This window comes from Gasterosteus aculeatus, chromosome 1, assembly GCF_964276395.1.
Source record: "Gasterosteus aculeatus chromosome 1, fGasAcu3.hap1.1, whole genome shotgun sequence".
Classification (NCBI taxonomy): Eukaryota; Metazoa; Chordata; class Actinopteri; order Perciformes; family Gasterosteidae; genus Gasterosteus; species Gasterosteus aculeatus.
In genome coordinates this window covers 13530544-13546298 of record NC_135688.1, presented here as the reverse complement: position 1 = coordinate 13546298, position 15755 = coordinate 13530544, and the positions used below count along the sequence as shown (strand labels likewise).

Below are 15755 nucleotides of genomic sequence, written 5' to 3'. Positions count from 1 at the left end.
GGACTTTTTTTTCGCGGCAACTTCACCAATTAACTTTAACGGCCAATAATATCATTTTATGCTTTTCACTACTCGCTCTCGATTCAAACTCCCCCCCATGAATCCACAATCGCTCCTCCTAGCTCTCGGCCTCCCGTCCCTCACAGCTGACTCCTCCGCCTCCATTCGCTTGCTCCTCCTCGGACCCACAGTGTCAATGGTTTAAACGGATTGCTCATGCAGCCAGTTAACCTTCTCATCCCATAAAAAGTATAATTGGTTTACTATAGAAAGGAGCCTTTTCCGTGCTGGGGATAATCCCTCAGCTTGATTAATGCTTCTCTAATCAATTGGTGTCTGGGAGATCCGCCTCTTCAGTCACATCCTGTAAGGGGAACAGATGGCCTTTCTCAAAGGTCATCGAGGGAGTGGGGGGGTCACCTGTGGTCAGAGGGGCTGATGGATCTAGCAAGGGGTCTCAAATCCCGTGCAAACAAAATTCCTGGGCTTTTAAGAGAGTAGTGAAAAGAGAGTAAAATAATCACAGGGTGTATGTTGTGTTTCCGTGTGTGTCCGGTTGTGTGTTTCCCCAGCTTGTACGACTTAAAAACAGACCAGTGAAAGATTATATCAAAGGGTTATGATTATAAGGAAAGCGTTTCAAATGCAGGGCTTTAATCGAATGGCTTTGAATTAGAAATGTGTTCATGGAGGGTAAAGGTTAAGTTCAGACGTAACGTTAAGGGTGAAGGTTAAGGTTGCAGGGTCAAGGATTGCAATAGGATCACCTCTAAAGTATATAGCAAATGTGTGTATGTTTACCGAGCGTGTCCTTCCATGTTTTAAGATGCATGAATCTACTCAATACCGTACATGCTGATGAAAAACAACTAAACAAAGAAGATACCCTATATTTGGATGAAATTGCTTCAAGACATCTGGTGCATTGACACCGCGCAGAATGAGAATAGATCCCCGGGTGTATTCCTCTTGTAATTTTCTCTCCAAACAGGACAGGCCATCATCCTCGCAGACGGCATTGCTGAGGGGTTTGTGCTCCATTCAGAGCAGATTTGAATAAGACTTGGAAATTGACACAGAGCCTGCTGCGATGTATGAATATCAATGTCACCTCTGACAGAGTGGAATGACAAAGCGGGAAGTATCAACTTGTTATGAGTTTTGGATCGGGACAAACTGTTTCCCTTTGAAACATACCCGATGGGTTTTATGCTTATAAGCATCACTATTCCGCCGAACGAACTTCACCAAACACTGCAATCAATATGCAATTTTACCAGTGACGGACACTTAAAGATGACCAGGTAGAACAAGATGTCACCCCTGAGGACTTTCAATGGTAAATAATGAATCGCTACATCACATGTGTTTTGTATACATTAGCATTCAAAGTGGACATCTAGATTGCTCCGTGTCCCTTTGTCACTCTGATAAGATGGATGCTTTTGTCTGCGGTTTGATCCTTGTGGTTTAAAAGAGACCAAAGAACTGACCTCACTTACTGTATGTTACCTTCAGATAGACTTGTAGGTAAACCTCAAAATGAAAGGTGCATTAATCTCTGAGATAAGTTGATGCTTATAACACAAGACTCTCGATGCGCCGGAGGCAGTGATGAATTATGTCGCCAATCACCTGCTAAAGATGGTTTGCAGCCATCGGTTTGCCACCTCTCACTTATTCCCCGCCTCTCCTCCTTTTCCAGCCTTTCAACTTTCGTGGGGTGTCACAGCTGATCGGCTGGTGATTTAGTTAAACTTGTAAACAACAGCAGCCATCTGTCTCCATCAACTTTAATAACAGCGCAAAGCTTATTCCCTTATTTATAAGAATCCGGAGCGAGGGCAGCAGGCGCTCTGTGTTGGCATAGTGGGAATCACAACGTGGCTCGTGTTAGTATGCACACACATGCCTCTCCTACACACAGACTCAATGCGACAACACTGCAGTGAGAGATGGGGGAGATGGTGGAAAGGGAGTGGGGGATGGATTAAGTCTGGGGGCAAGGGGAATAGGAATGGGAGATCTGTTTCTGAATACTCTCAGCATCTCCTTGAGGTCAGCGACTTGGACTCCTTCATACAGGGAGGCGCGGAGAGGCATAGGCAGGAAACACAGGAGATCTGTAATTGGAGCACAGCAAGGTGTGCAGAATAAATATTTCTCTTACAGACGAAGAAGATGCGATCGATTTGTATTGGCTCTGCAGCGAACAAGCGAGCAGCCCCTCATTGTGTTGTTTTATTATTAAGCCAATGGGCTGTGGAATATGCGTCGAGTGAGCTGCCCTTCCCTCTTCTTATGCTAATGGTCATTGACATTTGCTGCACACAGAGCGCTCGTCCCGACCCCTCTGCAGTAGAGCAGGCAACCACAGAACATTAGCAACAATGGAATCCGTCAAACGGCACAACAATCCAGCCTGCAACATTACCATAGCGGACTTATTATCCGGCCATATGCCGGCCAACGTTGACCCGACATCGCTGAAAAGATTTTCTTCCGTCAGGTATTCTTTGTGTGTGAAAGACTAAAGCATTCATCTTCTGTCCATCTATAATTTCTGTCTACTTCTCTCCAACCCTCCATTCATCTATCCGTCCATTCATCTCTCCATCCATTAGTTCATATCACCTTTGTTCCACGTGTGGATCCATCGGTCATGGCCTGTGTGATGCCTGTGCTCTCATATATAGACATCTCAATCCAAACGTCCACCTTTTTCAAATTGCTTGAAATACACAATTTCAGTGCAGACGCTGTGTTAAAGAAAATGGCAGGCGGCAGAAAAGCTTTTGACAGATTTTTTTTGGTGGCAAACCGTTACTGTGACAAAAACATTCCAACAAAAGTATACGATCCATATAATTCCTTTCATCATATTGGCAGTATACTTTGGCACAGTGAGTACCACTTATGAGAGAGGACTGAGGAGTCAGAAACACGTTATGTCCTTCAGATTGTATCCGGTATTCTTTCACCTGCATCTCGGGAGGCCTCGCATCTTCTGCGGAAACAAAGAAGCAGGATCATGCTGGAGAGGTTAGGAATGGTGATTTTCTGGTTCACAGAGCCCCTCCCATCCCTGCAGCCCCTGCTGACTTTTCTCCCACAATGCCAACCAACTCACAGGCTTTTTCTGGAGTTTGAACCCTTAGCAGGCTTGATTTGCTCTTCCTATGAGATTTGAACAAGTTAAGACTGAATTCAAATGAAGGTGCCAAGGCAACAAAACGTGTCTAGCCTTCCCAATGCTACAGTTACAGATGCAATAGCCACTGTGTCTTTCGTGATCTTATTTGTAAGAACTATTATTTTGTGATCAAAACCAAGGGATCAATGTGTAGATGGAGATGGTATAACAACCAAGCTAATTGGATTTCCTGGCTCCAATACAAGCCAATTAACCTTACACTGAGACAATTAACGATAAATGGAGTGGCTCAATATCACAAAATCAAGGCTCCCAGAAGTTACTTGCAGAATAGTTTATCTCGATTGAGCCGCACGGTGCCAGTCTCATAGCCGGCAATCCACCCAGCTGAAGCTGTCGCCACCTCTGCCAGCCGCTAACTGTGACCCCGCGCCACGTCATCTTTTAATGATGATTCATCGCGGGCTTACTGTCCCTGCAGTTGGATACTCGTAACCTGTCTGCATGTTAATGAGGACCTTCCTTTCGAGTCGCTGCGGTGGGTTCATCGAGGACAAAAAGTGGTGCAAGGGTTTATGTTATGCGTGGCTCACTAGAGACCCTCCGCGCACCGCGCTGTGATAAACACATGATTAGGGAGACAAATGATATTGGGGCCAATAATCTCCCGCCCACTGTGGTCATTAAAACACTGCACAGAAACAATAGATCAGGACTAATTGGATGCAAAATATGGCTTTAACAACACATTACTCCAATCAATCGCAGTCTGTCTTTGAGGGGAACTTGAGCTGACCTAAAGATTTACATCATAGTTCTTTCTGTTTCTTTTTAAGCGTGCAGCTATACAAGTTAAATCGTCAATGGTAAACATTGCTGTTGTACTGACAAAAATGTCTGTTGTTGTTGTTTACACTGAGTTTGATCTGGATTAGCTCCACTCCAAGCCAATTAACCAATCAACCAATTAACCCCACTCCAGAGGAGTGTTTTCTAATCTGGAAGACAGATGTGTTGGAAGGAAATGTCGCCTCTGATTCTTTCTATTGCTTCTCATTTATCAAAATAATTATTATTCCCTGGAACAACCATATCCTGTATATTTGGGATTTGTGAGGGAGGGGCATTTTGCCTCCTCAAATGTAGTTATCCCTTTCATACATGAAGGATTGGATTTTTTGAAGATACAGTTTAAGAATGAGGTTTGGAGTTTCCGATTAACCTCCCCCATCTACATCCCTTCCTTCACCATTTCATCACACTTTCAGACATTGTGGGTATTGATAAGATGCTAGACATGCTTCCCATGATACAATCAATAAAAGTGGCGAGCAGTCTCTACTCCCTGAATGACCTTCTGGCCGTCACTACCGTCAGGTCACGCATAGACCAATCATCTGTCAAATGAATTGATCAGTGCAGAAAGTATGGGAATTCGATGGCAACGCATCGTGATGATGCTTCCACACTTCTGTTAAAAGCCTCACAGAATAAAGGTTGAGTAAAGGATACAGTGGTCACGCTGGTTCAGGATTCAAACAAGAGGAATTCCAAGAAAGAAGGAATCCAGAATGTACGTGTGTGAGGAAGGAACTAATTGCCTTTAGAATACTGACAAGCCAGAAAAAGGTTTTCAATGATTGAAATTGATGATTTTGTGGATCAGAATTGGTCAAGAAGTCTGTTGCTGAGAGCAGGAGGAAATAGCCCAGTGATCATTGACTAAGAGCAGTCACATGCATCACCTATTCCAGCAAAGATGGGATCCTAGACAACATTTCACATCCCTTCGTGTCATGAAATCTATTAGCACTAACAAATTTGCAACCGATGATGATTTGTCATTTAAAACAAATTAAATCAATACCAAATGGAACGTTATGGTCACAAATGACTTGGAACCCATCAGCTGTAACCCATCAGTTTGACAACAATATGGCCGCTGGGGGCGCGGGCCAAGATTTCAGGGGTGTCAGTAGATATCCGGATAATGAACATGCCAAGACTTGCTTTTCTGTGCACAGATCCTTGCTTACAGCCAGATTATCATCTTGAAATGGGAGGACGGTTTTCCAAGAAGATGTCTTCAGCTAATCTCTCTAAACTGATATCTGCATTTGATTGCAGATAAATGGCAAATGCCAGCATGATCTCTTTGAAACAGAAGAACAACACTTTTTTGATTTGTATTTTTTTTAATGTGTATTCTTACAAAATAGAGAAAAACAACTCTGTTTTAATAAGAAAGTGGACACGTCCAGATTGAAAAGAGTGTGGACCGATTCAATTGCAAATGGAATGACAGATAGGTACAAGGAGAAATTAGATGAAATTGTCAATTCATTTGAATGACAGAAAGCTTTCCTGGATGTCATCAAGAGGTCACCTGTTAGATGAGCTATGTAGGGGTCGACTGGATTGGTTCTATCAACAACTACGTCACATTACATAATTTACCAGTGTGCCTACTTGTAGACTCTCTAAGGGCAGTTTGTTTTGTTATTTGAAAAGCCTCATGTGCTCATGGAATCTTGCGTTCTTTAAAAAGCCTTAAACATTCTGGCATTCAGGAGAGCTAATCTGTGTTCAGTGATGGCTGCCAAATACAAAAGTCTCCGCCAAGTCAAAACGAGGCCAGAGACACACGGTACGGACCGTGTTCAACTAAAGGAATAGAAAAAGCCAGTTTTTGACATTCTCTCTTCAAAGCCCCAATTAATAATAATATATTCTTATCAACCATTACCGAAACCAACCATTTTCTAAGAAGTATTTTCTTTTCCGGTTAAAAGGTAGTTCTTTCATTATATTCTATAATTCCACATGTAGAGACCAATGATACAGAACCAAACATTTGGGTTTTGTGCATTTGCAGTTGCAAGCGGTGGTGCTTTTACGTGGCTGGGTTTCTTGTACATAACATAACACGGTTTTAAAGGTAATTTATTGAAAGTACAGCGATTTTGCATCAGGTGGTTGTTTGTTGCACGACATAACAATTAAAGAATAAGGGTATTATTTGACTAGTTAGTAAGGCATAAATGTCATTGACTAAAACATTTCTATTTGAGTTCAGAGGAGGAGGTAGGTGTCTTATGCACTGAATTAATATCCTAATATTATCCCAATTATCGACAGATAATTAGGATTAATGGTATTCAAAAGCCTCCTCAGAGCAGGAAAGAAGCATTTGTTGGAGTTTGCTTCAATCTATTCGAATACCAATACCACAATCATATCTGCATAATAAACTTTTTATTCATAGATTAGATGCTTCCAGCTGGTGACATGAGGCCCTGTCCCCTGTATGGTGTCATCTTTTGGCGCGTTTCCACCGAGCGGTACGGTACGGGTCGGGTCTGTACCCTTTTATTTGTGTCTCCACTTCCAAAAGTTGAGAATGGTACCAAAAATCCGAACCGTACCGTACCACTTTTTGGGTACCCTTCCGTTGGGCTACCTGGCACAGTTGTTTTGTACTAAAGGGTGGAGCTAGACTCACTGCAGAACGTTGATTGGTTAAAAGAGTGTCGTCATTTCCGCGTGCCGCAAGGGGAAAGACAACACACGTATTTTTCCCCTGTGTTTTTCCTTGCAGCATGTAGCCTTTGCTCAAACAAAGATTGTCGTCTCCTTGTGACAAACAGCCACATATCGAGAAGCAAGAACAGGATCGGCTGTATGTCCTCCATTGTTGTTTGCGGTTAGCTTTCAGTTTTCGCGCGATGGAATGACGTCAATCTACTTTCCGTCATATACCACGCCTATCAAGTAAGGGTACTGTTGCCGGTGGAAACGCTCGCCAAATCATGGTTAACAGACCCGACCCGTACCGTACCGTACCATACCGCTCGGTGGAAACGCGCCATATAAGAAGGAGGGGGAGGGAAGTTAAGTCCAGTTTCTGAAATCCATAAGTCTCAGCGGCCACTGTTGGCTCACTGTTGACAACTTTATCAAATTGATTACAGCCATTTGTGTTATGGGCCAGTAAAATCTCACGTCATGCCCCTTTAAGGTACAGTGCTGTTAAAGCACCTTAGGGGGATGTTAAATCATATATGTGTGTGATTCGTGCACATCCAGCCTCTGCTATTCCCTTTCGGCTCTTTTTGTCTCACCGTCTGCAGCTGTGATGGTGATGACCGTTGTTGAAGGGCACATTCGATAAGTTCATTATAAAGTAGCATGAATTTCGCACTCAGCTCCAACACTTGACAACTCACAGGTGAGAATGCCCTTTAAAATAACAATCTGTCCTTCAAAAAATAACGCCAAAGGCAGACATATTTTATTCTAGTCCACTGGCATAAACGGCACTCTTCATAAAACAGCACTTTCTTTTGAGTTCCTCTTTGAAACCTCTATTTTTCTTTTGGGTTTAATGGGTCTAGTTGGAACTCCTAATTGGCAGTCACTCTACCCACTGTCCTTTGAGCTGTGGGTGCTGTGGGGGGATTTGAAGCAGTCAAACTAGCTTTGAAGTCCTCAAAAGTGAATTCTCTCTTCACTGCTGTGGCAGCAGAAACAGCAAGGACCAGATGGGATCGTAATTGTATGGGAGAAATATAAATGCAGCCAGTGTCATAAGTTTACAGCGCTGTGCAGCAAGTCCACAGCACGAGCTTCTCATTATTACCGTGGCTCAAATACATCCACAAAGACCTACCATGTTCACTCTGCCGCAATTCCACATGGACCCACATTCCTTTGTCAGTGTGTCAGAGCACTTGATGTTCCGACAGAGAAAGGGAGGCCTTTCATGTCTTTTCTTCCCGTTTCCTTTAAACAAACTGAAACTGTTAATTGCTTCCTTTTGAAGCTCATTGGACGACATTCAGAAAGTCCAGCTGTATATTTCTACTAACCTTCCTGATTCCAGATCCGCGCAAATCTCCAAAATAACCTAGTAAACCAATATGTAATTGTGATATCTGGGCCTAAATGTGCATATTTGGCTTTTACGTTAATATTGCTGGTATACCAAGTGTATTTATGATTGTCTCTTTATATTTAAAAAATATTCTATGAAGATTTTAAACTTCAGTGCTGCCGTCTGTGAAATATGTTTTATTCTACTTAACATGTCTTCTTTGAATTAAATATCGGATCAATCATTTTTTACCAATTCATTAGTATATAGGATAAAATGCAGAGTGTGGAAAATCCATATTGCCGGTTATCAACAAAACATATTTACAGTACATGACAGCAAAATACGCTCAAAGTTAGTTATAAGAGTCAATTTGCAAAAAAAAGATTAGATTTAGCCGATTTAACTGTTCTGTTTGATGGAAAAACCCTAACATTTCTCAGCACTACGCAAGATGAATCCATTGACCGTCTCTCTGCGGCCCCTCAAGGAGCAGGTCTTAGAGTCTGAGAAACAAAAGCTGAGGCATACATGGCGGTTCAGCAGATTAGGCTGTAAGTCTTCAAAGAAGTCCCTCCTCGCCAAAGCTGCTCACTTCAGTAATGCCAATGATGTTGATTTTTTCTTATCCGCATTTGCCCCTTTCTCTTCCTCCCTCTCATCTGCCGGTCGATACGGAGGGGTGAAATATAATTTCAAGACTTCAACAGTGAAAATACATTGACAACTGCGTGTTTATTGAGGTTTAATACCGGCCACACTTTAATGCTGCATCTTCGCCCGGGGCGAGGCCGGGCGACCCTCGACCCTCACAGACTCTTTACCTGCAATATGTGTTTCTCCCCTATTTCATTTTGCCTTTGATGCTGGACCCCCCCCCCCCCCCTTTGCCCTCTCACTGTGCTCAAATGAAATCGCATACATAGAGGATTATGATCGTTATAAAGAGCTTTTTCATAACTCAATTCATAACATACTGTGGCAAACCAGGGGGAGGAACAAAGCACTTGGGGCGGAGCCCCAAGCTCCGGTTGGGGGAGGTGATAAGGGGGATTTATTATCCTGTGCAGGTGCTCCAGCCACTGGGAACGTGGCACTGGTCACACCTGCGGCCTATCTGGTAATCAGAGCAGACCCTAGATAAGGAGAGGAGAAGAGACCGGACGGGGCCAGACGTCGGAGAGGAGGTAACCCCCAGGACTCACCGCTCTACTCTACTCTGCTCCTAACAGGACAAGGAAGCGGGCGCCACGTAGGAGGAGACGCCACATATTTCAGTTTGGAAGCCGGTTGGAAGAGCCGTAGTTTTTGACCTTTGCCATTAAAAGGACCCTTTTTGTTTGCATTGGCTGTCTGAGTTTCTTATTTTAAGCCCGAATCTGGCCTCACTCCCCCTGGGTTACCACATTTTGGTGGAGGATGCAGGCATGACGGTCTGTCGCTAAAGATTCAGGCTAAAATAGGTACTCCGAGAGAGACACGGAGAACCATGGAGAATGCACTGACACAGCTCATCCAGACCCAAACCCAGCAGGCCCAGAGTCTTCAAGCCTTACAGGACGCCATCACTACTCTTGGACGGCATCTGGTAAAGCCAGAGGGGCCGACGGAACCCAGTAAAGTTCTCACCAAGCAGACCGGTGAGGATGACATTGAGGCCTACCTAGAGGTTTTTGAAAGGACTGCAGAGAGGGAACGTTGGCCTAGAGCACAATGGGCAGGAATTCTAGCCCCTTTTTTAATTGGCGAAGCTCAAAAAGCCTGCCGGGACCTTTCCCCCGCTGACGTAAACCAGTATGGGGCATTGAAAGCTGCGATTTTGGCCCATTATGGACACAACCTGCAGACGAGGGCCCAACAGTTCCACGCCTGGGAGTATGACGCTGCTGCCCCAGTGCGGCCGCAAATTGCAACGCTGATGCGATTGACACGCAGTTGGTTAACCTCGGGGGAGGGGCCTCCAGCGATTGACAGAGTTGCCATGGATCGCTGTATCAGAGCCTTACCCGGGGGTGCCAAACGACACGCTTCTCAAAGCTGCCCAGAGACAGTAGATGCCCTAGTGACGCTGTTGGAGAATCACCAGGTCACGGTACAGTTGATGCAAAGCGGTAGGCCACCCAGCCAATCGGACCCCAGGAGAGACAGGCAGAGGCTGAGGAAGAGCGACACTGAGGCACTGGGCCCAAGCCCGAGGCCCCAAGGGGGTCCGCCCCAGCCATCCCGCCAGCGCCGCCCCTTTGTGAATCCGGACCGGCGAAAATGCTTTGCCTGTGGACAAGAGGGCCATATAGCGTGGAATTGTCCGGGAGAAGACATTCTGATGCCTACGGCGGGCTCCTCCGACTCCCCACGGAAGGCCGACAGCTATCTTACCACGTGCTGGGCTCATGAGGGCGCAAGGGCCCCAAAGCTGCCGGTCAGAATAGGGACCCAGGATGCTGAAGCCCTACTCGACTCCGGCAGTGCGGTCACCCTCCTACGGCCCGGGTTGACCTCTGGCCCCAGGGGACCCCCCATCCCAGTCTCCTGTGTCCACGGGGATTCACGTGAGTATCCCACGACCCACATTAAGGTCCAGACCACCAGGGGCACATTTGAGGTTGTTGCGGGCTTGGTGGAAAATCTGCCGGTACCAGTGCTGATTGGGCGGGACTGCCCGATATTCTGGCGTTTGTGGGCATGCAGGACTGCTGGCCACCGAAGAAACTGTCCCACCAAGAAACCTGGTAGGGACCAGAAAGTCAAGGTGGCACATGCCTGTGCAGCCCCATCTAGCCCAACCACGTCATCTGCAGAAGGGACAGAGGAGGAGGCCCTGGCCCCAGCGGAGGCCCTGGCCCCAGCGGAGGCCCCGGCCCCAGCGGAGGCCCCGGCCCCAGCGGAGGCCCCGACAAGGAGGGATCCCCGACTAACTGAAGGGTCTTCGAACGAGGTTTTTTCGGAGTTCCCACCGGCAGAAGAGGCATCTTCCACCAGGCCCGGGCAGTTTGGGACGGCCCAGTGGGAGGACCCTAACCTGGAACAAGCGCGACAGAACCTGGCTGTGGTCGAGGGAGAACCGGTGGCGGGGGTAAGTGCTAGCACCTTTCCACACTTTTCAATCAAGAATGGCCTCTTGTATAGGGTGGCAAAGCTGGAGGAACGGGTGGTGGAACAGTTGCTAGTCCCCAAGCGCTATATTAACAAAGTGTTGTACCTAGCCCACTCCCACCTGTTGGGAGCTCATTTGGGGGTGGAGAAAACCTACGACCGAGTCCGGGAGCGCTTCTACTGGCCGGGGGTGAAGAAGGCGGTCCAGGATTATTGCCAAATCTGCCCACAATGCCAGAAGACGGCGCCGAAGGTAAACTACCAGAATCCACTAATACCACTACCAATAATCGACATCCCATTCCAGAGGGTAGCCATGGATATAGTAGGCCCCTTGCCGAAGTCCAGTAGGGGGCACCGGTTTATCCTGGTTATCATGGATTATGCCACCCGGTACCCAGAGGCGGTCCCGTTACGCACCGCAAGTGCTAAAGCGGTGGCGAGAGAATTATTCCTTCTCTTTAGTAGAGTTGGGATTGCAAAGGAAGTCCTTACTGACCAGGGAACCTGTTTCATGTCTCGGGTGATGAAGGAGATGTGTAAACTGCTGAAGGTGAGCCAAATACGAACCTCTGTCTACCACCCACAGACGGACGGCCTGGTAGAACGTTTCAATAAAACCTTAAAACAAATGCTAAGGAAGGCTATTGACGTGGAGGGGAAAAACTGGGACCAACTAATCCCCTTTGTCTTGTTCTCAATCCGCGAAGTGCCCCAGGCGTCCACAGGGTTCTCACCATTTGAGCTGCTGTATGGACGGAGACCCAGGGGCATGCTGGACCTGGCCAAAGAAGCATGGGAGCAACAGCCATCAGCCCATCGCTCCGCCATAGAGTATGTCGACCAGATGCAGGACAGGATGGCTAAGGTATGGCCCCTGGTGCGGGAGCATATGCAACAAGCCCAACACGCCCAAGCCAGAATCTATAACCGTAGAGCTCAGCTACGGGAGTTCCAGCCGGGAGAGTTTGTCTTGGTCCTGATTCCAACGGTGGAATGCAAATTCCTGGCAAAGTGGCATGGACCCTATGAGGTGATCGAAAGGGTGTGGGAGGTGAATTATAAGGTAAGACAACCGGGAAGGAGGAAAATCTGCCAAATATATCACATTAATCTGTTGAAGAAATGGCACGCCCCTGACAGTGTTCCGATGGCCGCACTAACCACCGAAACCCAAGATCGTGTCCCCTCACAGGTACCTCTGGGCCCCCATCTGAGTCCGACCCACCGGCAAGACATGGTGGAACTAACTGGGCAGTTCAAAGATGTTTTTTCAGACATGCCGGGAAGGACCACGGTGATTAACCACGACATCATCACCGAACCTGGGAAAAAGGTGAGGCTCCGACCCTACCGCATACCAGAGGCAAAAAGGGAGACCATCAAAGAAGAGGTGAGAAGGATGTTGGAGATGGGCGTTATTGAGGAGTCACACAGTGCATGGTCCAGCCCGATTGTGTTGACTCCAAAACCCGACGGCAGCGAGAGATTCTGCAATGATTTTAGAAAATTGAACGAAATCTCAAAATTTGACGCTTACCCCATGCCGAGGGTTGATGAGTTAATAGAGCGATTAGGCCCAGCCCGGTTTGTGTCCACGCTCGACCTCACTAAAGGTTACTGGCAGGTTCCCCTCACAGAAACCGCCAAAGAGAAGACAGCGTTTGCTACCCCAGAAGGCCTGTACCACTATAGAGTCCTGCCCTTCGGAGTCCACGGAGCGCCAGCTACGTTCCAAAGAATGATGGACCAGGTGCTCCGACCTCATCGGGAGTATGCAGCGGCCTACCTAGATGATGTGGTCATACACAGCCCCGACTGGACCACCCATGTAGGCCACCTGAAAGCTGTCCTGGGAAGCCTACGGAGAGCTGGCCTGACCGCCAACCCAAAAAAGTGCCACCTTGGCCTGGAGGAGGCGGAATACCTCGGCTACACCATTGGGAGAGGCAGTGTGAGACCCCAATCCCGGAAAGTGGAGGCCATTGCCACCTGGCCTAAGCCAGCCACGAAGCGGCAAGTAAAAACGTTCCTCGGCCTGGTCGGCTATTATCAGTGCTTTATACCCCACTTTGCTACTATTGCAGCCCCTTTACACGAGATGACGAAAAACAGCCACCCACACCAGGTCCTCTGGAGCACCGAAGCTGAGGCAGCCTTTACAACCCTTCGGAGGGCCCTGTGCACCGAGCCAATTTTAAGCACCCCTAATTTTGAGGACACGTTCATCGTCCATACAGATGCCTCTGGATCAGGGCTTGGAGCCGTGCTGTCCCAGGTCAGAGGAGGAGAAGAACACCCAGTGACCTATATCAGCCGTAAGTTGCTAAAGCATGAGATCAATTATTCAACGTTGGAGAAAGAATGTTTGGCAATAAAATGGGCCCTGACAAAGCTGCGGTATTACCTCCTGGGCAGAAAATTCACCCTGGTAACGGATCACGCACCACTGAGATGGATGTCTACAGCCAAAGACACTAATGCACGAGTTACACGGTGGTTCCTCGAACTGCAAAACTTTAATTTTTCTGTTGAGCACAGGTCGGGAAAAGCACATGGAAACGCAGACGCCTTGTCCAGGAGGGAGGAATGCTATCTCGTTGACGCTCCTAGCCCCAACCTGGAGCTGGTGGAGGGGGTGTGTGGCAAACCAGGGGGAGGAACAAAGCACTTGGGGCGGAGCCCCAAGCTCCGGTTGGGGGAGGTGATAAGGGGGATTTATTATCCTGTGCAGGTGCTCCAGCCACTGGGAACGTGGCACTGGTCACACCTGCGGCCTATCTGGTAATCAGAGCAGACCCTAGATAAGGAGAGGAGAAGAGACCGGACGGGGCCAGACGTCGGAGAGGAGGTAACCCCCAGGACTCACCGCTCTACTCTACTCTGCTCCTAACAGGACAAGGAAGCGGGCGCCACGTAGGAGGAGACGCCACATATTTCAGTTTGGAAGCCGGTTGGAAGAGCCGTAGTTTTTGACCTTTGCCATTAAAAGGACCCTTTTTGTTTGCATTTGCTGTCTGAGTTTCTTATTTTAAGCCCGAATCTGGCCTCACTCCCCCTGGGTTACCACAATACATTATAAAGTCCTTAGTATCCTAGTATTTAGTTGAAAGTTCAATGATTTAATTGATTGCTATGTGGAAACTGATTTTTTTTTTTTTTAGCGTGTGTCCAACCAACATTAAGTGATTCCCTCGTATTGCCGTCTCGCAGTTCCCAGTTAGTCCAAGGACCAGTCGAGCACGGAGAATTGAATCAAGGCGGGCAAGTAATTAATATTAATTACTGGATAAAAGTGTGTGAATGTGACTATAGTTCCCACATCCATACGTTGGACAACCACGCGGCTCCGATCCAAAATGAGAGCCAAAAATAATCAGGTCCAATGCACCATATTTCACACACCAATAAAAAGCAGGATTTAAGTGTGTTAAAGTCACGAGTCCCTGCACAAAAAAGCCATCACACCGAGGCCTCGGCTATTGCTCTCCTCATAATTGCACCGGCGGTCTTTTCTATATCTCACAGTGAATGGTGAGAGCGACTGGCTTTGTGCACGCTGTCTGATAATAGCAACAAAGGAAGGGAAGCAGCCGAGTGAACAAAGCGTTATGCAATCAATATCGCTGGTCAGTCAGAACAGAGAGAAGTGTTGATCTGTTGAAGTTCAAGTGCTGTTTACAAAGATTTTATTTTCTCACGCTTCAGATGTCAAAGACAAAACCAGGCCAAGAGGCAAATTAGTGTCACTTCCGTATTATCGAGAAGTATGTTGGAAGTATATTCCAAAGAAAACCAAGAGTTGATGGTGAACGGTGAAGACACCGTTCGAAGGTGCAGGGGGAAACGATCCATGTCAGGGTACGGCAAGGTCAACACCGAGCTGGCTTATCTCTGTAAATTAAAACTGTCTCCTCGCACAATGGGACGATGATTTCAATTAAAATGTTCAGTGCATGTGGGAAAGATCTCAGGAGTGACTGAAGAACGACTTGTATGGAGTTATTGCTTCACAAATTATTCCCTGCTGTGACTTCAACCTCTGATGTCATGTCGCTATAGGTTGAAGTTACTAATATTAACCATGTGCTGTACTGTGTTCTGCCAAATGACATCCCTGTTGCTCAGAAGTTCTGGTATTTGCACTTGGAGACAACACGTTTATGATATTCCTTAATATATGTTGAAAAGCAGTTCACCATTTCCACATGCATTTCACATGCTGTCTCACATCAGGGGTGCATAATAATGGTAATAATGGTAAAAATAACTGGTACAATAAAAATGTGTGATTTATCAGGAGAAAACAAGTTTTTTTTAAACTGGTGTGGATCAAAGATCAAATCAGTAAAAATCCTCTTTTTCAGATCAACGCCTCGGAGTGTACTGACATGTCAAAGAGCTATCACCAGTAATTCAGCAAAGTTCCCCGCAGTCTTCAATTCTTGTGATTGTTAATACTGATCTTTCTTTCATCCTTGCAGTGAGGGAGAGATCTATATTGACACAAAGATATTCAGAAAAATTTAATTTTTAATGTCAGCAGTAATGATGTGGTCTACAAACATTTGAAGAAGGAAGTCCAAATTGGATTGCTGTATCTAAAATCTTGTAATGTGTGCACAAATGTGGTAA

General features: G+C 46.6%; 1 protein-coding gene across 1 annotated transcript; it reads left to right on the top strand.

The window, feature by feature from the left end:
- The first annotated feature begins 9516 nt into the window (after positions 1-9516).
- LOC144388425 (uncharacterized) lies at positions 9517-14122 on the top strand. Its single transcript, XM_078089786.1, has 2 exons — positions 9517-13438; positions 14017-14122. The coding sequence occupies exons 1-2, from the start codon at positions 9517-9519 to the stop codon at positions 14094-14096; spliced, it is 4002 nt and encodes a 1333-aa protein (XP_077945912.1). The 3' UTR covers positions 14097-14122.
- The last annotated feature ends 1633 nt before the right edge of the window (positions 14123-15755 follow it).